The sequence below is a fragment of the Notolepis coatsorum genome (assembly GCF_963971535.1).
Source record: "Notolepis coatsorum genome assembly, chromosome: 2".
In the NCBI taxonomy this organism is placed as follows: Eukaryota; Metazoa; Chordata; class Actinopteri; order Aulopiformes; family Paralepididae; genus Notolepis; species Notolepis coatsorum.
Window position 1 is genome coordinate 138,131,267 of NC_140166.1, and position 24,498 is coordinate 138,155,764.

At 40.9% G+C, this 24,498-nt stretch overlaps 2 protein-coding genes across 2 annotated transcripts in view; both read right to left on the bottom strand.

The window, feature by feature from the left end:
* Positions 1 to 16,843: 16,843 nt before the first annotated feature.
* The window catches only part of sacm1lb (SAC1 like phosphatidylinositide phosphatase b), a 91,399-nt gene continuing 83,744 nt past the window's right edge, over positions 16,844 to 24,498 (bottom strand). The window contains 3 exon segments of the mRNA XM_084308045.1: positions 16,844 to 20,896; positions 23,517 to 23,574; positions 23,929 to 24,021. Coding sequence (XP_084164171.1) covers positions 20,760 to 20,896; positions 23,517 to 23,574; positions 23,929 to 24,021 — 288 coding nt within the window. The 3' untranslated portion in view covers positions 16,844 to 20,759.
* LOC311223260 (uncharacterized protein) lies at positions 16,851 to 18,325 on the bottom strand (the record flags this gene model as incomplete). The annotated part of the gene is made up of 2 exons (XM_084308044.1): positions 16,851 to 17,078; positions 17,639 to 18,325. The coding sequence occupies 2 exons, from the start codon at positions 18,323 to 18,325 to the stop codon at positions 16,851 to 16,853; spliced, it is 915 nt and encodes a 304-aa protein (XP_084164170.1).

The window sequence follows — 24,498 nt, forward strand, 5'->3', positions numbered from 1 at the left end:
TTTGCTTCAAATAGATCCGCTATCAGCTCTATCTTAATGTTTCTAAATGTTCAGTTGCTATCGCTATCAGCTCTATCTTAAATGTTTCTAAATGTTCAGTTGCTATCGCTATCAGCTCTATCTTAAATGTTTCTAAATGTTCAGTTGCTATTGCATGCACTCATCTGTGTTTCACTACACACATGAGTGCATGCTTACCAACTGTCCGTCTGCAACACTACTATCACCGACATCTAAGAAGTGAGATCCCCCCTTGAATTGGCCCTTCTAAGGTTTCTCTCCTCCACATTGCCTGTGGTGCATTTTTTCCTATTGCTAGGTTTTAGTGAGTTTTTCCTTACCTTCGTGTGGGGTATGTCTGGGAGTGTTTGCATTGCATTCATTTATTTTGCATTTATTTTAAATTTGTTGGATCTTATGGTGTTCCTGTTTTGTTTCTTGACTTATTGTGATGTTTCTTCTTGACTTGTTTAAAGAAGATGTGTCTGGCCCATGGGGACATTAACGTGTGTTGTCGGGCCTTACAAATACATTTTATTTTATTTTATTTGAACTAGGTCTGTTTAACAACACCAGGACGTAGGAGGGAGCTGAGAACAGGTATCTTAATCAGGGCTGTCAGTTTATCGCGTTAATTAGATTAATTAATTACACAGCAAATTATCTAAATTTACTCAAAATGTATTACAAAAAGAAAAGATTTTTTATTTTTTATCTCATTCATTCCATATGAACATAGAATACACATTTACAGAACTTTTTTTTATATGGTCCATTTGCATGTTCTTGGTATCTGATTCTAGGGACATCTATGGATCTATGGTCTGTTACTAGGCTTGAGTAAATTGTAATGAACCAAATGAGAATATCAATAATTTTTTTTTTTATCTTTGACTGTGAATAACACCATTGAAGGAAATATAGGTTTTTCAAGGTGTACAGTATATAGTGTTAAATATTGGTGGATGACAACATCTACTTATAGCCAGGTCAGAGAGGTAGATGTGGTGGAGGAGGCGGTCAGAGAGAGTCAGTGTGGTAGCAGCAAGCAGGGTGTGTGTGTAGGCCCCGGGTCGTTTAGCACATAACACAGGACTGAGAGCAGGGCCCTGTTTCTTGTATGTGGTTCAACTAAGTCGATCAAGATGTCATTATCCAGCTTCAGTTAACCCGATGTTTGAAGCCGGGATTTTCCTGTTCCAAGAAGGTGGATTCAGTCTCGTTAACTCAAGCCAGACTTGATTCTCAGGATCAGTGCGCGCGCCCGCCTCAGCTGAGAAGACAGCAGGTGTCGATCGCAGAAATCCTGATTCTCTAGCGGCATTGATTGATTAATTGATTTAAAACTTTATTAACATATTGCAGTACGGCTCAATCGCCTCGCCGACAAGTTAAATGCATTATCTATAGGCTAATTTTAAGTCCCTCATTACCTCAATCAATCAGATTATATTTCTTTAAACTTGCCTGCTGGATTGAATAATCAAATGAGATCTTGCTAGCGAAAATAATTAGTTAACTGTTATACAGAATTACGATACGGCTCTCTTACCCATTGATTGATGTATAGTCAATCTTTAACTTATCTCCAATGTGGTCTAACGGGTTGTTCTTTTGACTTTCACACAGACGACCGGGGTTCAAGACCCTAGTCGTCTCCTTCTTTTTGCAATATAGGAATAATTCAATTTGGTGCACGTTGAGAGCTATATAAAGAATGACATCCTCAATGCATGTAGATTTATAATATTTTAACTTAAAACCAGGCTACTTTGGCGTATAATCATTAATATTATATTAAAAAAAATCATATTGGAAAGACCGGGTTTTGAACCCCGGTCACTGGGTTGGCAGGCTTGAGCACTACCGCTGGACCACTGTGCCAGATGGGATAAATTCATTGTTTATACATTAATGAACGAGAGACCCGTGTTTAGAATATCCTTTGTTATGAATGAAGTTTATCTCTTTATCCTCATTCATTAATGTGACGTCAACGGCTCATTCAATTTCTCAAATCCGTCAAACAGCGCATCTCATCAGACATCTTAATCCCAGTTACAATTGAAATAACCACATAATGTGTACATCGCACGAGCGAGTGCCACCGTCGCCACGGTATATATAACGTGCATTATTTAGGACAAAGTGAATTTAGTATCAGCATTTTGGGTCTATTTTACATTTCAAAAGCCCCCTCTGGAAGAATGGAGCACAAGAACGTAATTCAGAATGGTATAATGCAGATCGTAGACTGTGGGAATAGTTTCAGGAAACGGGCCGTCACTTCTTTGCGGGGGCGTGGCGATGGTTCAGGCTAAGTTGAACTTGAACTCTGCTTTCGACCAGGCTCAAACTTTTGGATCTGTTGTCATGGTGATTTGGAAAATCCACGTACATGGAACCGGAAAGTCCGGCTAACTCAGTTATCCAGTTAAAGTTATCCGGCTAACTCAGTTATCCAGGTACAAGAAACAGGGCCCAGGCAGAATGGTCAGAGAGAGGTTTGACATCAATAGAACGGACGTTTAATGTGTGTTAAAGGTGAATAGCAGTTGTCATGACAGCGCGTCACATAGCGACGAGAAGAGGGGGCGGGCGTGTCGTTGCTATGGCGAGAATATAGAAAAGTGAGTTTCTTCCGGGTGTAAGTGAGTTTTAGCTATGACACACAGACGAGAAGAGCTTGATCAGAGACTTTGAAACGGCTCCCTCCTCCCCTCGAAAAAGGGGGGGGGGGGGGGGCAGCAATGGAGAAGATGACACATCACTAGCAGATACAGTGGAGGACTGAAGTGCCACGACGACAGGCTTTTGGGATAACAGCCAGGCCGCGATGACCATCGAGCGGGGTGAAAGGAGAGATCATTAGAATAATGAATTTAGTTTCTTCCCAAGACTTTTCAAGGACAATTACATAATTGGTTTCCATCTGATTACAGAGGCTTTGTTTATGTAATAAACAACGTTTTCCAAGAAAGGTAACACGTCGGACGGTGGTGGATTCTTATGAATACGGATTGCATTAAATGGGAATGACCATGATGTACAGCCGGTATGAGAAGATCAAGATATAAACACAACGCAGAAACTACACGAGCCAACAGATGAAGAGGTGATACTGGCTGATTGTGGTCAAGATCTAACACCATGCTAAAATTGACCAGACCTGAAAAATCGAAGCAAATGAATAAATGGAAGATGATTAAACAGAAGGTTTTGTAGATACAGTACTGAATTCTGCCATCCGGACACATGCCATTTGAAATATGATTATAGAATATCAGGCCTAAAATGGTTATGCGATTAATTAGATTAATTAATTACAAATCCTGTAATTAATTTGATTAATTTGTTTAATCGCCTGACAGCACTAATCTTAATACAACTAAGCCTGTTTAACACCAGGACGTAGGAGGGAGCAGATGGCGATAAACAGGGTTTGAGGAATTATACCGTTTATTTTCACAGGAACCAGATTTTCAGTCAGGACAAATAGAGCGTATTGATCATTAACTCAATGGACGCCAAGGGGGCGCTGTTTACGTTCTGTGTAGAACGCCATCGCTGTAAGTCAATGGGGAGACTGCCTAACTTGCGAGTGCTAAAACTATATGAAATATAATAGCTATGGATCTAATGAACACGTCGATTGTCAGTGAGTTGCTTCCAGTCAACATGCACGAAACAGATAATTTTTTCATACATACATTTCCGTTTTGTATCGTGATGAATATGAGTATATTTCCAGAGCATTCTGTCTAATCTCAAGAAACTCGAGCAAACGGCGCTTCAATGTATTTCCTTAGAAATCGTGCCATTTGTCGCTTGATTTATGAATCGTTCTGAACATGATGCTAGATTATCGGTATTATATGTGTCATCATGCACGAACAGAAGCGGGGGCTGAAAAAAAACGTGCCTTGCCCGCAGCCAACGGCAGAAACACACACACGCTCCGATGGTGGCAAAAGAAACATCGGATTAACCCAAGATTTGTAACATAGAGTCCTTACCTGGTCTTTGATGTCCTGCAAAAAGATTAATTCCTGATCGCCATTCCAAATATTGATCACGTTTATTGATCCAACATTATATGTCGAAAAGGCATAATCTACGCTGCTCCGAGTCTCCCCAAACTCTGTGTTATAACCAGGGGCATTTTTAGGGTTAGAAAACATTGGGGGATTCAGCCCGGGGGGGGGTGGAGGGGGGGTGGAGGGAGGGCTATTCAGTTATTCAGATGAATACTGAATAACTAGAATCATTAGAGGTTCTCAAAGTGAGGTCCAGGTCCATGAGAGGGATCTGGGCAGTCCCCATAGAAAATTCAAAGTTAACAGGACCAAATCATCAGTTTCTTATTTATTTATTTAACCTTTATTTAGCCAGATAAAACATTGATCTGGTCCAAGAAGCCCCAACAGGAGTACAAATATACATATATACACATATATATACATATATATATAATATATATATACATATACTGTACATACATACACACATATACACCAATAACAAAATAAAAACACAGTTAAGAATCATACACATAAGCAAATAAACAAACAAACAAACATATGCACAGCCTATGTACAAAAGAAATAAACAGTTCATCTCTAGTCTTTACAGTTTTCTTCAATTGCATAAACACTCAAATCAAAAGTATTACACAATTATCAAAACCTTACACTCAAGGAGCAAAATATAGGCCCAGATTTGCACCCCTACAATGTCAGCCTCACACTTTTTGCAAAACAATACACAGTGATTTGCAAAACACTAAACACACTTGCATTACATTAGACACAGAATGTCAAATTACCACAAATATGAGCCAATTGGTTAAACACAGCCATCAGATGCACAAACACACCATTGCTTAATTGTAGATACACCAATCAGGTTTAAGCACTATAAAAATGCAGCAGGACAACACATATCATAACATCAGTCACTCTTCCTTTGGAACGAGAACTCGGGGAGTAGCCATAGTCGTTAGACGGAAGTTGAATATTGAATTGAAGGGAGTATGGTCTGATGCAGATGGTCGGATAACTATAGCTAAGATTTTACACAAGAACAGAAAAATAGCGTTGGTAGCGGTATACGCCCCAAATTTATACGAAGTTAGTTTCTTCACTACACTTACCAGAGCAATGTTAGACCTTCCCGAATACTCATTTATAATTGGTGCGGATTTTAATGCCATTTGGAATCCAAGGATGGACAAATCAAACCCCTCCTTTTCCAACGAAAAAAAAAATTCATCTAATGCATTAAAGGATTGGTCGAAGATTACAGGTGTAAATGACTTATGGAGATCACTCAACCCCATGACCCGGAAGTACTCTTGTCGATCTGCGAGACATAACACATTATCCAGAATAGATTACGTTTTCACAACCCCGAGACTATTTGATAACTACGATGTGGAAATGATACCCAATGCATTGTCTGATCACTGTTATTTACTCTTAAAAGGAACATTTGGTATACTATCATCCCGAGCCCCAAGATGGCGATTTAACACGATGCTGCTTAATAACAAGGAATTCATTACACAAATCAAAGAAGCTCTTACGGTATTCCTACGGATAAATGCGAATTCGGTGCAGGACCCCAGAATATTATGGATGTCGACAAAGGGAATGATCAAGGATTTCACTGATAGCTTTTCCTCCCAAATACGCAAGAATTGATGCTCAAAACTGGCTGAACTGGAAACGATTACTCAACGTTATTTAATTCTTTACAATACAACAACTCGGTTCAACTGGAAAATCAAGTCAATATACTAAAAAAAGAGATTAACGCCATATACAGACAACAATCTGAAATGCAAATACGTAGCACAAGACAACAGCAGTACTCCCAAGGTTCCAAACCAAGTCACCTATTAGCTATGCGATTAAGAGTCAACGCAAAATTTGCAGATATAACTACCATTAGAGCACAACAAGGACTTGTTACAGAACCCAAAGAAATAAACACGACATTCAAAGAATTCTACTCCAACTTATACAAATCAGAAACGACCTTCGATCAAAACAAAATGGACACATATCTTAATCAAATTAACCTCCCTAAACTTTCAGAGGATGACGCTAAACAGTTAGAAACACCGATCACACTAGATGAACTTAGGGAGGCCATATCTGAAATGCAAAGTGGTAGGGCCCCTGGAAGAGACGGTATCCCACCAGAAATGTATCTCTCTTGTTGGGACATAATTGGACCCTTATTACTAAATATGATTTTATACTCAGTCAAGGAGGGGAACTTCCATAAGAATGACAATATTGCACTCATAACAGTCCTCCTTAAAAAAGACAAAGACCCCACCGAGTGCGGTAGTTATAGACCTTTAAACCTCCTCGGAACCGATATCAAACTGTACTCTAAGGTATTAGCCATCAGACTACAAAAGCATATGACGTCTTTAATTCATCCGGACCAAACTGGCTTAATAAGAGGCCGCTTGATCACTGATAACATAAGACGATTACTACACGTACTAGATGCTAACAAGGAAGACAACACACCTAAGGCGATGCTGTCCCTGGATGCAATGAAAGCTTTTGACAGGTTGGAATGGTCGTATCTATGGGCAGTATAAGAAAGGATGGGGTTAGGAAAAGGATTCATTGATATGATTAAAGTATTATACAAAGACCCATCGGCCATGATTACAACAGGTACAATCACCTCCGAAATCTTTCCAGTATCACGGTCTTCCAGACAGGGTTGCCCTCTTAGTCCCGGACTATTCGATCTATCATTAGAGCCTTTAGCACAATATATGACAATCCCAATCCATAGAACCAATTGTAATCAAGGGCACACAACACAAAATTAGTTTATATGCGGACGACGTAATACTGTTCATGCAAAACCCCAACACCGCATTGCCTCATCTTCTCAAGTTGATTGAGGACTTTGGAGATTTATCGGGATTTAGGATAAATTGGCCGAAGTCGGCCTTCCTCCCACTTAACGCCCCGGCAAAAAGAAATATAACCCTCCCAGAAGATATACCGATGGTAAAACACTTTAGATGTTTGGGAGTTGAAATATTCCCTACCATAAGCCAAACGGTGAAGCACAATTACATAAAAATCCAAAACAAAATCAAATACGACCTTGTCAGGTGGTCAAAACTTAAAAACTCAGTACAAGCACGGATATCAATAGTTAAGATGGACGTCCTACCTAGAATCAACTTCTTCAGCTCAATGCTACCGTTACCCCCTCCAAAGGGTTACTGGAAAGAATTACACTCCTCCACATACAAATTTATTTGGAATAACAAACCACCACGTATAAAAAGATCCACCGCACAGAGAAACAAAGCAGACGGTGGTATGGCATTTCCAGATTTCCACCACTATTTTAAGGCATACACTTTAAGACCACTGACAACATGGTTTGATCCCCAAGCATCAGTATCCTGGAGAAATTTAGAAGAAAATATAGTAGCTCCACATAGGCTGAAGGACATAGTGTACACCAAATTATCAATTAAGCAATGCGAACGGAAATTTGGCCCCATAATCACTCATGCGATCCGGATATGGCGTGAAACACACAAAAAATACTCTATCCCACATAAATGGCATAATCATACTCCCTTATTCAATAACAATGCACTCTTGATTGGAAAACAACCTATAAGATTCCCTAGATGGGAAAAGCAAGGCATACACACATTAGGAGACGTTTTCAACAAACAGGGTTTTTGTAGTTTCGATGAAATACGCAAAAAATTTAATCTCACCAAGTCCTCATATTATTTTTACGCACAGTTATTGGCATGTTTGAAGGCTCACGGTGTTCCATTAAGGATACCAATTGTACACCACAGATACCACAAATTCTTCTATGAAAGAGAGACATCGAAAGGTTTTGTTTCAGATTTTTATCATCAATTACTAACGGCCTCGTATGAAACCCTCCATCTAGACTCAGTCTGGAGGAGGGATATACAGTACCAGACCTGGAGATAGACTTTGACTGGCAAGAAGCCTGGGCAAATGTACGCCTTGCATCAAGGAACCCGGACCATCAACAAATCAATCTTAACTATATTCACAGAACATACTTAACTCCTATAAGAGTGAACAAAATGGGTCTTAAACAAGACTCCAAATGCTCCTTATGTACAAATGGGGACGAAGGGACATTTATGCACATGTACTGGGACTGCCCACCAGTTAAGATATTTTGGAAAGAAGTGACCCAGCAATTGTCAAATCTCTTAACTCTGGATATACCTGTACACCCCTCTGTATTACTGCTGAATGATGTCTTTGAGCATGCAGTACCTCCACAACTAAAGAGATTGGTTTTATCCGGTATCACAGTGGCTAAAAAGCTGATAGCATCACGATGGTTTCAACCGGAAAAAATGTGCCGGAAGGTCTGGATTCTTACATATCTCGATGTGATTTATCAAGAAATATCTACAGCAAGAATTTTGGGTCTCAATGAATCCAAAATGGCAATGTGGTTAGAAGTGGTGGAGAGAATAAAAGCTAGCATATAATGGTAGTGTCTGGTTAGGAACAAATTATAATGGTTGGATTATCCAATGGGGGGTCCGGGAGAGGAGGGTACGAGCTGGAGCATATGTGTATTTGTATATCCTATTGTGTGTTGTCATGTTTGTTTATGTGTTTGTTTAAAAAATAATAAAAAAATAAAATACAAAAAAAAAATGCAGCAGGTGAGTTCACCTGTCTTCAACCAAAATGGAAGGAGAGTGAAGTACTGTACACAGAGAACGTGAAAATATACAATACATTCACCAAACACTACACAAGACAACCAATGATGCAGACTGATGAAAATATACATTTTCTCCCATTTTCCCAAATCAGTCAACATGGAGAATCACAACAAAAAATTATCTTGCCAGATCCAGCTAGGCAAAGAGATAATGTCTAGTATTTTCTGTTTACATTTTTTCAAATATTTTTTTGTTTTACTGTAATTTTAACCTGTACTGGATACAGTATTTTATGTTTGTCTGATATTTGCTGAGCTTACAGTGTTATGCACATAGTAGCATGAAAACTGGGACATGTATTGTTGTGATTCTCCATGTTGAAATGTTGACTGATTTGGTTATATGGAGAGAACATTTATATTTTCATCAGTCTGCATCATTGATTTGGGTATATGGAGAGAAAATGTTATTTTTTTCATCAGTCTGCATCATTGATTTGGGTATATGTAGATAAATAAATTATATTTTCATCAGTCTACAGCATTTGTCTTGTGTAGTGTTTGGTGAATTTATTGTATATTTGCACATTCTCTGCGTACTTCACTTACAGTACTCTAATCACTGAGAAGTAGAATTGCTAAATGTGTTTTAGGTTAAGCACAGCAGTGTGTGTAACTGGTTCAAATAGAATTAAGTCATATGAATCGTGTGTTTCATATGGTAACAAAATGTAGTGTATGGTTTTGACAAGTGTTTAATTTAGCAAAGGATCTGAGGTGTTCTGATAATTGTGTGTGTGGTTGTGCCAATTGTGTGTTTTGAAACACCGGGCCCCGTTTTCAAAATCATGCTTAGGCAATCGAAAAAAAACGGTATTGTGTGTTTCATTATATACATATGTTTCAGTCTTCTCGTAAAAAAAAGATTCGATTTTTGGGTCTTTTCCTGCCTTTGGTCCGCTTTGCATTCACATCTCAAATGAACCGCAGCAGGGTTCACTTGCAAGAGTGAATGAGCTTTCACACCACCCCAAACCAACCGGACTATCCGAGGAAATGAACCAGGGTTCGATTAAAGCTTATTATAGGACACTGGACATGGGTATGGATGGCTCCAGGTGCTGCTGCGTTAAAGTGCACATCTTCAATATCTGTACTATTTAAAAGCACAGTGCAGGACACACTCAAAGGTTATCGCACCTCAGAGATGCACAGTGGACATGTATGACAGGACAAAGGCCATATGTAATGGCCTTTGGATTGAGGAACATACTACCAGCCAAAGGAGGAAGCAGAAAAGGATGGACGAGTATGTAGTTGAGTCATCTTGTGGCACAAGCTCAGACCTCAGCTCAGGAGATCAGCTGAGACAGAGACTGTTCTATCCAGTCGTCGACAGAATGCTGCAAGAGCTTGAGAGCAGGTTCTCATGAGTTGGATAACAACTTATGAGAGGCATACAGGCATGTTATCCAGCCTCAGACCAGTTTCTCTCAGTGGAATTGCTGCAACCCCTCGCCACACATTACAATATCCAACTATTGCCAGAGGAGATCACAGTTGCAAAGTGTTTCCTGGTCAGGACAGGCAGAGATGCAGTCCCTACTATCCAAAGTGTCTTTTCCCTCCTGGATGATAATAATAATAATAATAATAATAATAATAATAATAATAATAATAATAATAATAATAATAATAATAATAATAATAATAATAATAATAATAATAATAATAATAATAATAATAATAATAATAATAATAATAATAATAATAATAATAATAATAATAATAATAATAATAATGCATTTGATTTATAAGGCGCCTTTCAGGACACTAAAAAAAAAGTCCACAAATCGGTGAATGAAAAAAATCAAATGAAAACTACTTACTAAAAATGGATGTTTAAAAGTACTAAAAACCAACAAAAAATACCAAACATTCAGCACAGACAATGGGGATGCTGACATTAACACTTTGGGTGCCGGGAGCCGTCTTTAGACGTCTTTGCTGGCCATGCTAAAGTTGCCGGGGGACGCTGTACGTCGTCTTTATATCAATATTTCAAAAATCTGCGATCGGATTCATAATGTCCCTCCGCTGGCCTGAGATCCACCAGCAGGACCCACTGAGCTCTCTGGCGGTTCAGGAGCGCCATCTGGTGGCCGATCAGCGCAAGCGCTTAACAGGAAGCGCACTAGAGGTTTTGCTAGACGTCCGTATTGCTTCCGGCCACTCGGTACATGTCCCGTGACACTAGCTCGTCACTCTACATAGCGATCGATTGCCAATAACTCGATAAACAACATGATTTGGACGTATATACCATTATACAAGCTGGAGATGGACCGGGTAATAATATATCCCATAATGATACAATTTCTACTCGACGATGATCGCCCAACGGCGCGCGGAGACTGGGGTGAGTTTCAGCGTGTAACGTTACCGTCTTCGATAATAACTGATATTATCAACATTTGACCCACATTAGATGATTGGTATAACGCTGCCCACGGAATTATAAACGCCCCCTCGCCCATCCGGTCAACATCAGATGACGTGTAGTAACTTCTAGAAGTACGTCTAGTTGGAATTTTTTATATCGCGCCGATTGCCATCAAACTGTATTTCATCATCAATATAATGCATTTGGGGCTATATATCACGTTCTGGAGAAAGCTGCAGAAAGAGATGAAAACATACTTATACATTAGACCATACTTTACTATGAATATGTGAATGAAAAAGTTTAACGTTGCTACACAATGAACAATACATATAGGACTTTGAATGGGCCCTAATAATGGCAATGTAGCAATAGAATTTAAAAAGTTATAGCCCTGCAAAGAAGGGGACTTTCTCCATAGACAAATAGCGCTGGCAATCTATGGTATATCATTAATTTAACCTTAGGCAACCAAAGTGTTAAAAAAAAAAAAACGTAAAAAAAACGTAAAAAAAAAGAAAATGTAAACTATTTTTTTTGATCCGGGGCTATGAGAAAAACATCCGGGAAGCCCCGGAAGCCCAGGGCTAACGACGTCACTGATTATAACGTTAGTCATGCCGGAGTAGGAATACCCCGCCCGGGGACGCGTCTATGCTTTTACCAACGCGTTCGTGTTTCCGGGTTCCCGTTTTGCGCTCTGATTGGCCACTGACCTACGCTAGTACGCCCCCCTTGTAAGTAGAGTCGGCGCTGCACTCAACCAATTCATTCAACAGGAAGCGATTTGCTAGTACAATACACCATCACGCCAGAGTGGATAAAGAAATGCTCCAGAAATGAATATGCGTAGGGAAAGGCTTAACGAGTCAGCGCGAGAGCGCACACACAAAAGCACACACGCATGATATCTGATTTATTAATGCCAAATAATGGACGACGACCGCAATTGGCACTTGAAAAGTATAAATGATGGATTAGTCAGTAACAATTCATGACAGCTTGTATAGCTCAACTGGTTAGTGCCCTGCCTGTGGACCATATGGTCCCTGGTTTGAATCTCTTGCTTACTTTTTTTTTCTTTTCGTAACGTTAAATAATCTATCCACTCTGGTGTCCCAAAAAGGACAATAACACCACCTTATGCATACTGCACTTTATGTGAATACTGTGATACTGTGAATACTGTATGTTTCAGTTGGTTAGATAGTAAATTCTTTTGACTTATTTGTTTACACTGCTTGTGTTGTTTTCACTACCTGTGTACCCCCCCCCCCCCCCCATGCTGCTATGATGCCTGAATTACCCCAAGGGGATCAATAAAGGAATATCTTATCTTATCAACCAGAGTGGATAAATTAATTAACGTTACAGACAAAAAAGAAGTATCCAAAAGATTCAAACCAGGGACCATATGGTCCACAGGCAGGGGACTAACCAGTTGAGCTATACAAGCCATCATGAATTGTTATTATAAAATACAATATTATAAAATCCTGTCAGGAAGCGTGCCTCAAAGCATGAATGAACCGGCATTTACCGGCATTTCTAAGCACTTTAGCGCACATAAAGTCACGCGGAAACAGTTGTTCCTGGAGGCAGTACTGTGATACACATTTGCATTTTAGCGTCCTGCTACGCTCATAGCGAGGGGGGCGTACTAGCGTAGGTCAGTGGCCAATCAGAGCGCAAAACGGGAACCCGGAAACACGAACGCGTTGGTAAAAGCATAGACGCCGCCCGGACTTGTTAGATCACTGCACAGCCCAAGGGGGAGGGATTTCAATGATGTGCAATACCGGCTGGAAGGCGTAGGCGGCGGTATTTTCCCTTTGCGAGCTCAGACCGATTCCCAATGATAACATCAGGCTGGATGGATTAAAAATTAATAGATATAGCTAATAAAAGAAATAGCGATTAAAACCCGAGATTTCTCGTGATTGGCGCTCAACGCATGGCGAGTTAACTCGACTTTTTCCGTGATTGGCGCTGAATGAGTTAAATATGCTGTAAGTGGTATTTATTTTTAGTTAAAACAAGTGGTAAACATGTTAAAATAATAGCTCTACACTCCGACAGCCATCAATGGTATAGAGCAGCGGTTCTCAACAGGGGTGCCTCAGAGAGCAGGGGTGCCTTGAGATACAAATAAAAAAATATATATATTTTTTTAGTCTTTTTGGATTACAGAAAATTATCACTAAAGTGCTATCTGTTGCAGCTGCACTGTTTTCCATGAAAATACCATATTTGGATACGTTTGACCATTTCTCAAAATCTGAAAATCCTTATTTAATAAAACACAGAAAAGGATCACCAAGTTACTCTGGATAAAAAAAAAACTTTACAGACAACATTGAGACAAAGCTTCCTGACACATCTCCATCCAAACTCTTGGAAGAACTCATTGAATTCTCATCTGATACCACCTGGAGAGCTTGTTTCAGAGTGTGGTGCTGAGTACCAAGTATCTCATGATGCAGCAGTTAAGGTGTTGATACCATTCAGCACCACATATGTGTGAAGCTGGCTTTTCATCCATGACAGCTCTGAAAACAAAATATAGGGCCAAGTTGAGCCTTGAGGATGACATGCGTGTTGCCTTGTCAAAGATCTCCCCACGTATTGACCGTATTATTAGCCAGCAGCAGCAGACCTCGCATTGAGCTAGAAATGTCCACTGAGTGAACGAGTGCTTATTTTCTGTATTTATTTATATATTTTTTGAGAAATGGTAACTTGGTGATCCTTTTCTGTGAAATAGTCACACTTATCCAAATATGCAATTTTTATGGAGAACAGTGCAGCTGCAACAGATAGCACTTTAGTGATCCTTTTCTGTATTTAAAAAAAAATTACATAATTTTCAGTTTTTGAGAAATGGTCAACTTATCCAAATATGCTATTTTTATGGAAAAGAGTGCAGCTGCAACAGATAGCACTTTAGTGATACTTTTCTGTAATTTTATTTAAAGAAATATGCTATTTGATTTACTACTACAAGCAGTGTAATGTCAACAGTACTAAGCCATTTAGACCTGAAACACCGGTTAATAATGCATTATATAGCCTGCATATACACACAAATGTGTTTCCCGGTTTCTTAAATAAACATTATTTTGAAAGCAAGCACTTTTGTCATCATTGTAGCAACAAAGACAGGACCGGAAGTCTTTATCGTATGTAGGGGTGCCCTGGAATATTTTATTGAACACAGGGGTGCCTTGGCAGCAGAAAGGTTGAGAACCCCTGGACTATAGAGTGTCTGGTCAGTAACATGGGTCTCCCAGTCCCTCCACTCTGCAGTAAACACAAAATATACTTCCTGGAATCATGTTCCCACTTTATCCAATCAGGAGAGAGAACTCCACACTGCAAAAATGGTCTGACAAAAATAATAAATAAAAACTAGTTTTAACTCATTCAGCGCCAGAGCCGACATTTCTCCGGTTATCTCGCCAGCGGTTGAGTGCCATACGCGAGATTTCTCAGGTTTTGATCCTTTGATCTTTTTCCTCTGATCCCCGTTCAAAACCATCATCCGGATCATTCTGTGTCCCTGGCTCGTTCCCTACGTTGGAATTGCAATGCCGATCGAATATCACCAGGTGGCAGTATCACCTACCTTTTGAACTCTGATAGAAAGGGAACAGGAGAGTCAATGAATGAACCGGACTATCGAGATTCGCTGAGGGGGAGGAGCTCTTCCAAAGCAATCACTAGCAAATGTGCCCGCCTCAACACCTATGACCCCCTATGTCTATTTTACCGAACCTGAAACATGTTTATGTAACAATCACAGCTTTGTGTTTTACCGGACGTAAAACATGCTCGACAAACACGATCACAGTTTGAGTTAAACCCCCCCCCCCCCCCCCTTGATGATTTTGTGAAGGCACATGGTATAGACCTTTTAGTATAGACCTTATAGTATTTGGGGTTTCAGGTGATCAACCAGACCGGTTTGGGCTTATTGCATAGAACACGTTTTATCTCGCAATCTATGGAAAAAGACTGGATTATCTTGGACATGGACGATGTTTAGCGTGTAATAAACTACAAACTACAGTGTGTAGAAACAAACTATTTTTTACATGTTGGACTATAAATAGTGTCTGTCAAATGAGCCATACTAATGTCTCCATAGCTATAATATAGAATATACAATAGTGTCCGCAAAGATCGTGAAATATCGTGAAGATGGTCATGAAAAGCTGGCACTAGACAGTGAAGGATGGGGAAGCTTATGGCTGTGAATGAGTTAAGCAAATGTGTCCTTGAAAGAAGTAAAATAAATGACCAGTGCAGTAAGCAAATTTAGCTTGGCAAGATTTCTTATATATATATAATATATAGGGTTCTCTCTCCTGATTGGATAAAGTGGGAACAGGATACCAGAACATGTATTTTGTGTTTACTGCAGAGTGGAGGGACTGGGAGACCGGTTACTGACCAGACACTCTATATCAGTGATGGCTGTTTACTGCAGAGAGGAGGGACTGGGAGACCGGTTACTGACCAGACACTCTATATCAGTGATGGCTGTTTACTGCAGAGAGGAGGGACTGGGAGACCCATGTTACTGACCAGACACTATATCAGTGATGGCTGTTTACTGCAGAGCAGAGGGACTGGGAGACCCATGTTACTGACCAGACACTCTATATCAGTGATGTCTGTTTACTGCAGAGTAGAGGGACTGAGATACCCATGTTACTGACCAGACACTCTATATCAGTGATGTCTGTTTACTGCAGAGTAGAGGGACTGAGATACCCATGTTACTGACCAGACACTCTGGGCGGGATCCACAAAGAATGGATTGCACGGTGCTAATTGCACCCTTACTTACAATTCATTATGAATTGAAAATGGGGGACCCTGATGTAAACAAGACAAAAGTATTTCTCTGGTCTGCATCCCCTTAACAATTGTGTGTATTGAGCCGTACTGTATTGTACCCATTCTGCAATCTGTTAATAACATTTTCAATCAATCAATCACCTGCGCGGTACAAGTAATACTTTTTAACACCTTTTTAATACCACTTAGAGCAAAATTGAATACCAATTTCACGACCATAGTAGCAAAACAAAAAAACAACATAGTGACACTGAATTTAAATTCTTGCGTGTTCCATACAAGCTCCCGGTAGCCCCAGCGAATAACGACGACTTGAATACAAAAACATCTCATATTTAATATTATCTCATCTCCCGACAGCTGGACTGCCCCCCCCCCCCCCCCACCCACAGATTTACTACCTGTGCAAATGAAATGTAAGACTTTTTAATACCTTTTAAGGCCTTAAATGGATAATTATGAATTTAATACTTTTTAATACTTTGAATAGCCTGCAGAGACCCTGTGACAGAACAGACACAGCCATGCAGGACTCATGCATTATAATAGTAATCAATCTGCCTTGTTTATTATGATTATTGGACCACAACATTTGACGTGTAATAAGATGCCTCACTGTCTTTTTGGAGGGACAAACCACAAGCGACAAGATCATTCATTAATTATAACAATATTACATACGGTATATATATTTTGTTGACATTCTCAGATCAGCAGATGCCGTTCTGACAATAAAGAAGTGCCAAAGGAGAGATCCTGTAATGATTGCTGTTAACGTACAAACAGCCCCACCCACCTGCCTGACCTGGCAGCAAACCTACAGTCCAAATGAATGAGAGAGAGAGGCAATAATTAAAAGACATGAATACCAGAGGGGGGGGGGTGAATGAGAGAGATAGAGGGAGAGGGAGAGAGACAGTAGGTGGTGAGAGAGAGGGAGGGAGGGAGAGACAGTCGGTGGTGAGGGAGACAGAGAGAGAGGGAGACAGAGAGACAGTAGCTGGTGAGAGAGACCGTAGGTGGTGAGAGGGAGGGAGAGAGACAGTAACGTCACGGTGACCAATTGCAGCCACTCTCATTGTCTGGGACCAAATACGGCCACGCCCCACTCCCAGCAAAAAGTGGGAATCTCTAGAATGGGTTTGGGGCGGCGCTGTATACGGAAGTAGCTCTCAAGGTGACGATTAGACAACATTTTTTTGTTGTCAGTAGATGGCAGCATTGGTTTAAAATTAAAGGCTGAAAATGTTGAGAACTACAACACTGCATTTCCCAAGAGCATTAGCTCAGGTCGCAGGTCACTGGGATGGGTCTATATTCTCCGACGTGATCTGAACAGCGTTAAACTATTACTGCAACCTCGGTATAGCGACCGCGAATGGCCAACTAATTATCTTAACAAAAGTGCGCTGGTAGCATTACATATGTTGTCTAAAGGGGGACATATGGTACAATTTAAGATTCTAATGATAATCGGCATATAAAGGACAAGATAAAGCATCGTTAATTTGTAAGAAACCTCAATGAAAACGGCGCAGGGTGCTATTGTTATGAAAATGTGATAGAATCCTATAAAAATGTGGACGCACTTGGCCTACGTTCCGTTAGGTGGTGAGGGAGACAGAGAGAGGGAGGGAGAGAGACAGTAGGTGGTGAGAGAGGGAGGGAGAGAGACAGTAGGTGGTGAGAGAGGGAGGGAGAGACAGTAGGTGGTGAGAGAGACAGAGAGAGGGAGGGAGAGAGACAGTAGGTGGTGAGAGAGACCGTAGGTGGTGAGAGAGGGAGGGAGAGAGACAGTAGGTGAGAGAGGGAGGGAGAGAGACAGTAGGTGGTGAGAGAGGGAGGGAGAGAGACAGTAGGTGGTGAGAGAGGGAGGGAGAGACAGTAGGTGGTGAGGGAGACAGAGAGAGAGTAGGTGGTGAGAGAGGGAGGGAGAGAGACAGTGGGTGGTGAGAGAGGGAGGGAGAGACAGTAGGTGGTGAGAGAGAGGGAGGGAGAGAGGCAGTAGGTGGTGAGAGAGGGAGGGAGAGAGACAGTAGGTGGTGAGAGAGGGAGAGAGAGAGACAGTGGGTGGTGAGAGGGAGGGAGAGACAGTAGGTGGTGAGAGAGAGGGAGGGAGAGAGGCAGTAGGTGGTGAGAGAGGGAGGGAGAGAGACAGTAGGTGGTGAGAGGGAGAGAGAGACAGTGGGTGGTGAGAGAGGGAGGGAGAGAGGCAGTAGGTGGTGAGAGAGAGTGTGTCAGCCCAAAAGTAGGCCTAACTACTCGTACCCTGTATCGATTATTGCTACACATAGCAAGAACTGAGCACTAGCACAATGGTATTTGATGATAATTAAATGTATGTTTTTATCAGTTCCATTACAAAATACAATGGGAGTTTGGCATTTTATTAAACTAAAAACAAACAAACTGTGTATAAATAATACTTCCCCACGCAAACAATTTGCTTCATAAATGCTCAATATCAACTCAAGTACTTTTTTAGGTACTCAATATCAAAGTGCTCAAAACTAAGTACACATACTTGTGTCATTGGTGCAGCTATAATTTTGGCCCCAATTATCACAAATTAAGACACACATTTTTTTAAACGTCAGGATGAAGACCCTCGACGACCTTTTCAGGGACCTTTGTCACTGCATCAGGATCTTCGTCGTTACGCAACGTGTTTAATTATAGCTCAAGAAATCAGCTAGAAATGTAGTGTTCTTCTACTCTTAAGGCCTTGTCCACACATACACGGTAGGGATGGGCATTGCTTTTAGAATATTGTTATATTCGTTAAGTTATAACAAATCAAATAGTTTATGGGAATATTGTTTTGTCTCAAAAAAATAAATGTTCCCTTGTTTTTACTGGCAACTACACTGTGTAGAGTATTGAGAGGGGAGCCTATTAACTGTTACACCGCTGAACGGCATGTTGGGTACAACTCACTCGCTAGCTAGCCAGGTAGTATGACAGTCTGTTAATAGCTGGGAGAACAGAAAAGAAAGAGAGACCGGAGATGTTACATGGTAGCGAGTAGCGACGCTTTGTACGTTCGCCATGTTGTTTCACTAAGCTCACACATTTCAAGCACAAGTGATGTAACGTTCAGAATTAATGCTTTTGTCCCCGGAAATACGCTAGCTTGGTCCGCTAGTGTTAGCGGTTAGCAATGACAGCAGCCATCTACAGTAGCTCGCTTGATTATCTCACGTTCACTATTAAGTAAAAACAAAACCATACGTTAATGTGGAAGCTCAGACATTTCAAGCATCAACTAACTTTCAGAATTAATGTTTTTGGTCCCGGAAATAACGTTAGCCTGCTGCGACTCACAAATATCTAGGTGTTAGCAATGACAGCAGCCAGCTAGCTCACTTTTTTGATTATATCACATTCGCTATTAAGTAAAAACTAAAATTATATGTTGGGGGGGGGGGGGGGGGGGGGGGGGGCGGGGGCGGGGGGCGGGGTAGCAATTCTGTGAGTTTTGCCCATCCCTACTACATGGGTATTCTTTAAATCACGTCGACACCAATGGTGTTTTAGAACATCTCTCCATCCACACAGCGACGCTCGCGTGAGAACGACCCAATGGCATGACCTGAAATGACACCTTGCGCTCTGTTTCCGTGCGGAAGGCAGGCTGCGGAGAGCTCTCCGTGGTCCTGATTGCAGGGAACATTACTACTACATAGTGTGTGAACTGGGGCCATTAGTCACAATGTCAAGCGTGTTCGGGTAAGCTCCGGTTTCACCTGTCTTCACCCCGGCAGGAGTTTTCAAAAAGTCTCTGGTAGGTTCCGGTGACCGAAGAAGACGCAGTTTGCGTTGTGGACGAAGAAGAGGCCCAAGACGCATAGACAAAGCTTTCAAAAACACCCATGTACATGTGAACTAGGCCCGAGAGAAACACTCACGTGAATATGTTCACCTATGTATTCAAAACATGCAGCAAAAACATAATAGAGGGACAGAGACAGTTTTAGCGGGGGAAGGGGGGGGAGAGAGACACAAAATAAAATAAGAAAACAACCAGGATATCTCCTCGAGCTTTGGACGGTGTATCCCTTGAAGAAAGACCAGTCGTATCGGATCGACACTCTGGAGGGACAGCCGTCCCTCTAAGACACAGCAGTTTGGTTTGACATCAGCCATTCGGGGAGGAGGGGGGGGCAGGGATATGGCAGAATAATTGGCAAACGGCAAACAAAGAAAGAACACAACGTTTACGTTCTCCCTCGTGGTTTTGCCCGCAGCGGAAGTACCACAGCGCCCCTGACCGTCCGTAGCGCGTCCGATGACGTGTGTGTGTGTGTTGGGGGGGGGGGGGGGGGGGGACTGTGACATGTACAATAAGAAGCCAGAGAGTTTCAGCCTATACAGTAAAAACCTACGGACAGAGTATCCCCCGTCCAGGATAGTATAACCATGGTGTGGAGAGCGGCAGGCCAGTGTGCAGAGCCAGTCTTTGTTTTCGTTACAGCAGTGTCTTTTACACATGACCTTCTTCTCGCCCCGCGTGCATGACTCCTCCTCCTCCTCCTCCTCCTCCTCCTTCCTCCTCCTCTTCCTCTCGCTCTCCTTCCTCCCCAGCGGGTCAGTACAGACTCCAGGCCCGCTGCTGCTGGTGGTGGTGGGGGTGAAGCGATGACGAGGAGGAGGAGGAGGAGGAGGAGAAGGAGGAGGAGGAGGCGCAGAGGTCCGCGGGGCCCAGCCGCTTCCCACACGCGCACGTTCAGTCCATCTTCTCCTTCTGCACCAGCTTGGGCGCGTCCACAAAGTCCCGGCCGTTGAAGAGGATGAGGCCGGCCGTGACGGCGCTGGCGCCGCCCCAGAACAACACGTAGGCCAGGGTCTCCGTCCAGGTGTCGCCTGGGTGGGGGGTGGGGGGGGGGGGAGGGGGGTACCAGAGTTAGTGTGGTCACCATAGCAACTAGGGATGGGTGTGAGTAATCGATTAATCACGGCTTTTTATTATTTATTAATATTTTTTTATGATTTTTTATTTTATTTTTTTGTTATTACATATTTGTTTCACATGTATGTGTAAGATTATAACTGTTTGTTGGTTTCATTAAACATATACGTGAATGAACAAAATTAAGTTTTAATAAAAAAATAAAATAGTTTCCCCCCCCCACGAGTAATACACGATCACTCGAGTAAAGCATGCGATCAATCGATCTGGATTTTTCTTTAAAATGCCCATCCCTAATAGCAACATGTAGACTTTGACACAGATATAAGTATCACAATACCAAAATGTTGACTTTGATGCCTGGGTGGGGGGGGGGTACCAGAGTTAGTGTGGTCACCATAGCAACATATATATATATTGAAATTCTTTATTCGGAATAACCCCTTGAGATGTAGCATCTCGTTTTCGAGGGGCTCCTAACACAATACACTGTATATACATTTTCAGAAAAAAAAACCCACAAAAAACATTGGACATCGAAACAGTCTACAACAACAAAATCAAATGAGAAATGACATTACAAAATAAGTAAACCAACATACAAGATCACAAAATAAACAGGACAAACAAAACACAAATCAAGCAAGGATATGAATGGATCGTTACTTCGTACGATATAAGTAGTGAAAGTCATGATAGTATGCAGTATATAAATGATAAACTAGAAATGATCAACTAAAAACATGTACATGTACTATGAAAGTAAGAAGACAGCGCATTTTTTTATAAATAAAAAGATGAGATGGAACGAGTATTTGCAGGTAAGTTATTCCAATCAGAAGGGGCTTTGAACAAAAAGGCTTTCTTGGCTGTTGCTTTTGAGAGTGTTGAAAGTGTAGGTATGGAAAAATAGAGTTGGCTAGAATGCCTTAAATAATAATTGGAAGAATATGGAGTCAAGTATTGTTTTAGATATTGCGGATAATTAAGATGAATACATTTGAAAATGTATTGTAACCAGTGGCGCTGTCTTCTTACAGTGGGAGAGGGCAAATTCAGTGTTTCATACATTAGACAGTGATGAGTTGTAAAAGGGCATCCAAGAGCAAATCTGCATAATTTATTGTAAGATGTATTGAGAGGAATGAGATTTGTTTTGGATGCAACCTGATAGACAATATCTGCATAATCCATAAATGGCAAAATAAGTTGAATTACAAGCTTCTTTCTAACAGAAAAAGTTACGCAGTTTCTGGAGCGGTAGAGAATACCCACACTAAGATACATTTTTCTTACGATATGATCAATGTGACACTTAAATGATAGTTCAGAGTCAAGCCAAACACCCAAGTATTTTGTGTGTTCGACTCTTTGCAAAGGTGTACCATCTAAACTATGAATAGCACATAAACGAGATTTGGCTTTAGATTTGATGCACTGGTGAGTACCATATATCATTGTATATGATTTGCTTTTGTTAAGTAGTAATTTGTTAGCAGCTAGCCAATGTTGCAAGGAATTAAAATCAGATTGCAGAGCTAATTCAATGTGTGATAGTGGATTTGGAGGTGTAAATTACTGTGTCATCAGCATAGAGCTGAATAAAACATTCAGAAATAATTGAAGGGAGGTCGTTTATAAAAATAGAAAAAAGAAGTGGACCAAGAGTTGAGCCCTGCGGCACACCTCTTTGTTGAACTAATAAATCAGATTTTCTACCTTGAATTGCTACACATTGCTTTCTATTATGAAGATAGGAATTAAACCATAATAAAGAATTCCTTGACAAACCAACAGAATATAATTGATCTAAAAGGAGGTAGTGGTCAACGAGATCGAAGGCCTTGCTCAAATCAATAAAAATAGCACCAGTCAAGTTACCATTATTAGAGGCAGAGAAAATGTCACTAGTAAGTTTCAATAGTGCTGTAGTTGTGGAATGATTTGATCTAAAGCCAGATTGATTGGGTGATAATATATTGTGTTCATCTAGATAATATGATAATTGGTTATGAATTAACTTTTCAAATATTTTTATAGTGGAGCAGATAATCTATATGCTTCAGGGCCTATAACTACTGTTTTTGGAATTACAGCAGAAAAGATTCAAAACATACTTATATTCTCAACGCTAGTAACACAACAATGTATGAATGAAAAAAATATAACGTTCCCACATCCTGAACGATAGATAATGGTTGAATTTTATATTGATGGATATAACCCATGGCGCCCAATGTGTTAAAGAAAGTTGATTTAATAAATAAAAAAAATACTCATTTGATCAGATTAATGACTTTATTCAAATTGAGGATTTAGTTTGAGGATATTTATTAAAAAAAAAATTATTTTTATATAATCATTTATTTATTATTCTTTTTTTGACTTTAAAAAAAATTATTATTAAAAAACGAAAGTTCGAACGTCCGTTCGAAAAACCCTGACGAAGTTCGAAGGCCAAAAACAGGCTTCGGGGACAGCCCTAATGTGCACATCCCTAGTATATACTGTATGTGCAAAGGGGGATCACATGAGCTCTTTACTGTATAGGAGTGAACATGAGGGATGTCTTACCGGCCATCAGGAGGCAGATGATACACATGGAGAACGCCACCACCATGATGATTGGCAACTGAAAGAGAAGAGGAATATTAGTAACCAGCCAATCAGAGGCAAGGTGCTGGATGAAGGTAGACTTGCAGAACATTGAACAAAGATATCTGTACCAAATAGTTTTATTCAGCGTCGAAAACTAAAACGTTTTGCTATAAACTACCATATCTATGAAAAGGACCTTACTGGGTAGAAAGATTGACTAACGTTATGCTGCTAGCTGGTTTAATCACCTGTACATTGTATATTACTGTTGCACTTTACTGTTACATTTGCACTCTTGGTTCTTTTCGTTGTACTGTACTTGTGACGCATGATGACAACCCATTTGAATCTAATCTAAATAGTATCGACGTTCCTCATCGCTCCTTACCGTCAGGAACTTCCAGTCTTTGGGGTCGCGGAGGGGCGTGGTCATGTCTGCCTCGTCCACCGCGTAGTTCCCGAGGAACAGGTCGATGGAGTCCTGCGTCAGAAGGAGAGGCGGAAGGTAGGATGAGGTAACGCACTCGCATACAGACACAGTGGCTGCGTCTCAATTCAGGGGCTGTGTCCTTCAAAAGGCCGCGTCTCAATTCAGGGGCTGTGTCCTTCAAAAGGCCGCGTCTCAATTCAGGGGCTGTGTCCTTCAAAAGGCCACATCTCAATTCAGGGGCTGTGTCCTTCAAAAGGCCACGTCTCAATTCAGGGGCTGTGTCCTTCAAAAGGCCACATCTCAATTCAGGGGCTGTGTCCTTCAAAAGGCTGCGTCTGAATGTGTCACAATGGGTTGACTAGGGTTGGGTACCGTTCACATTTGAACCGATACCGGTACCTGTGAATCGATACTGGTACCCAACCGTTCCAACGGTACCTTTTTTCCTGTACTTTAGTCTAAAAAAAAATTTAATCTACCTACCGGTACCTCAGTTGTAAAAAAATTGTTGAAACTTCAAATGATTTA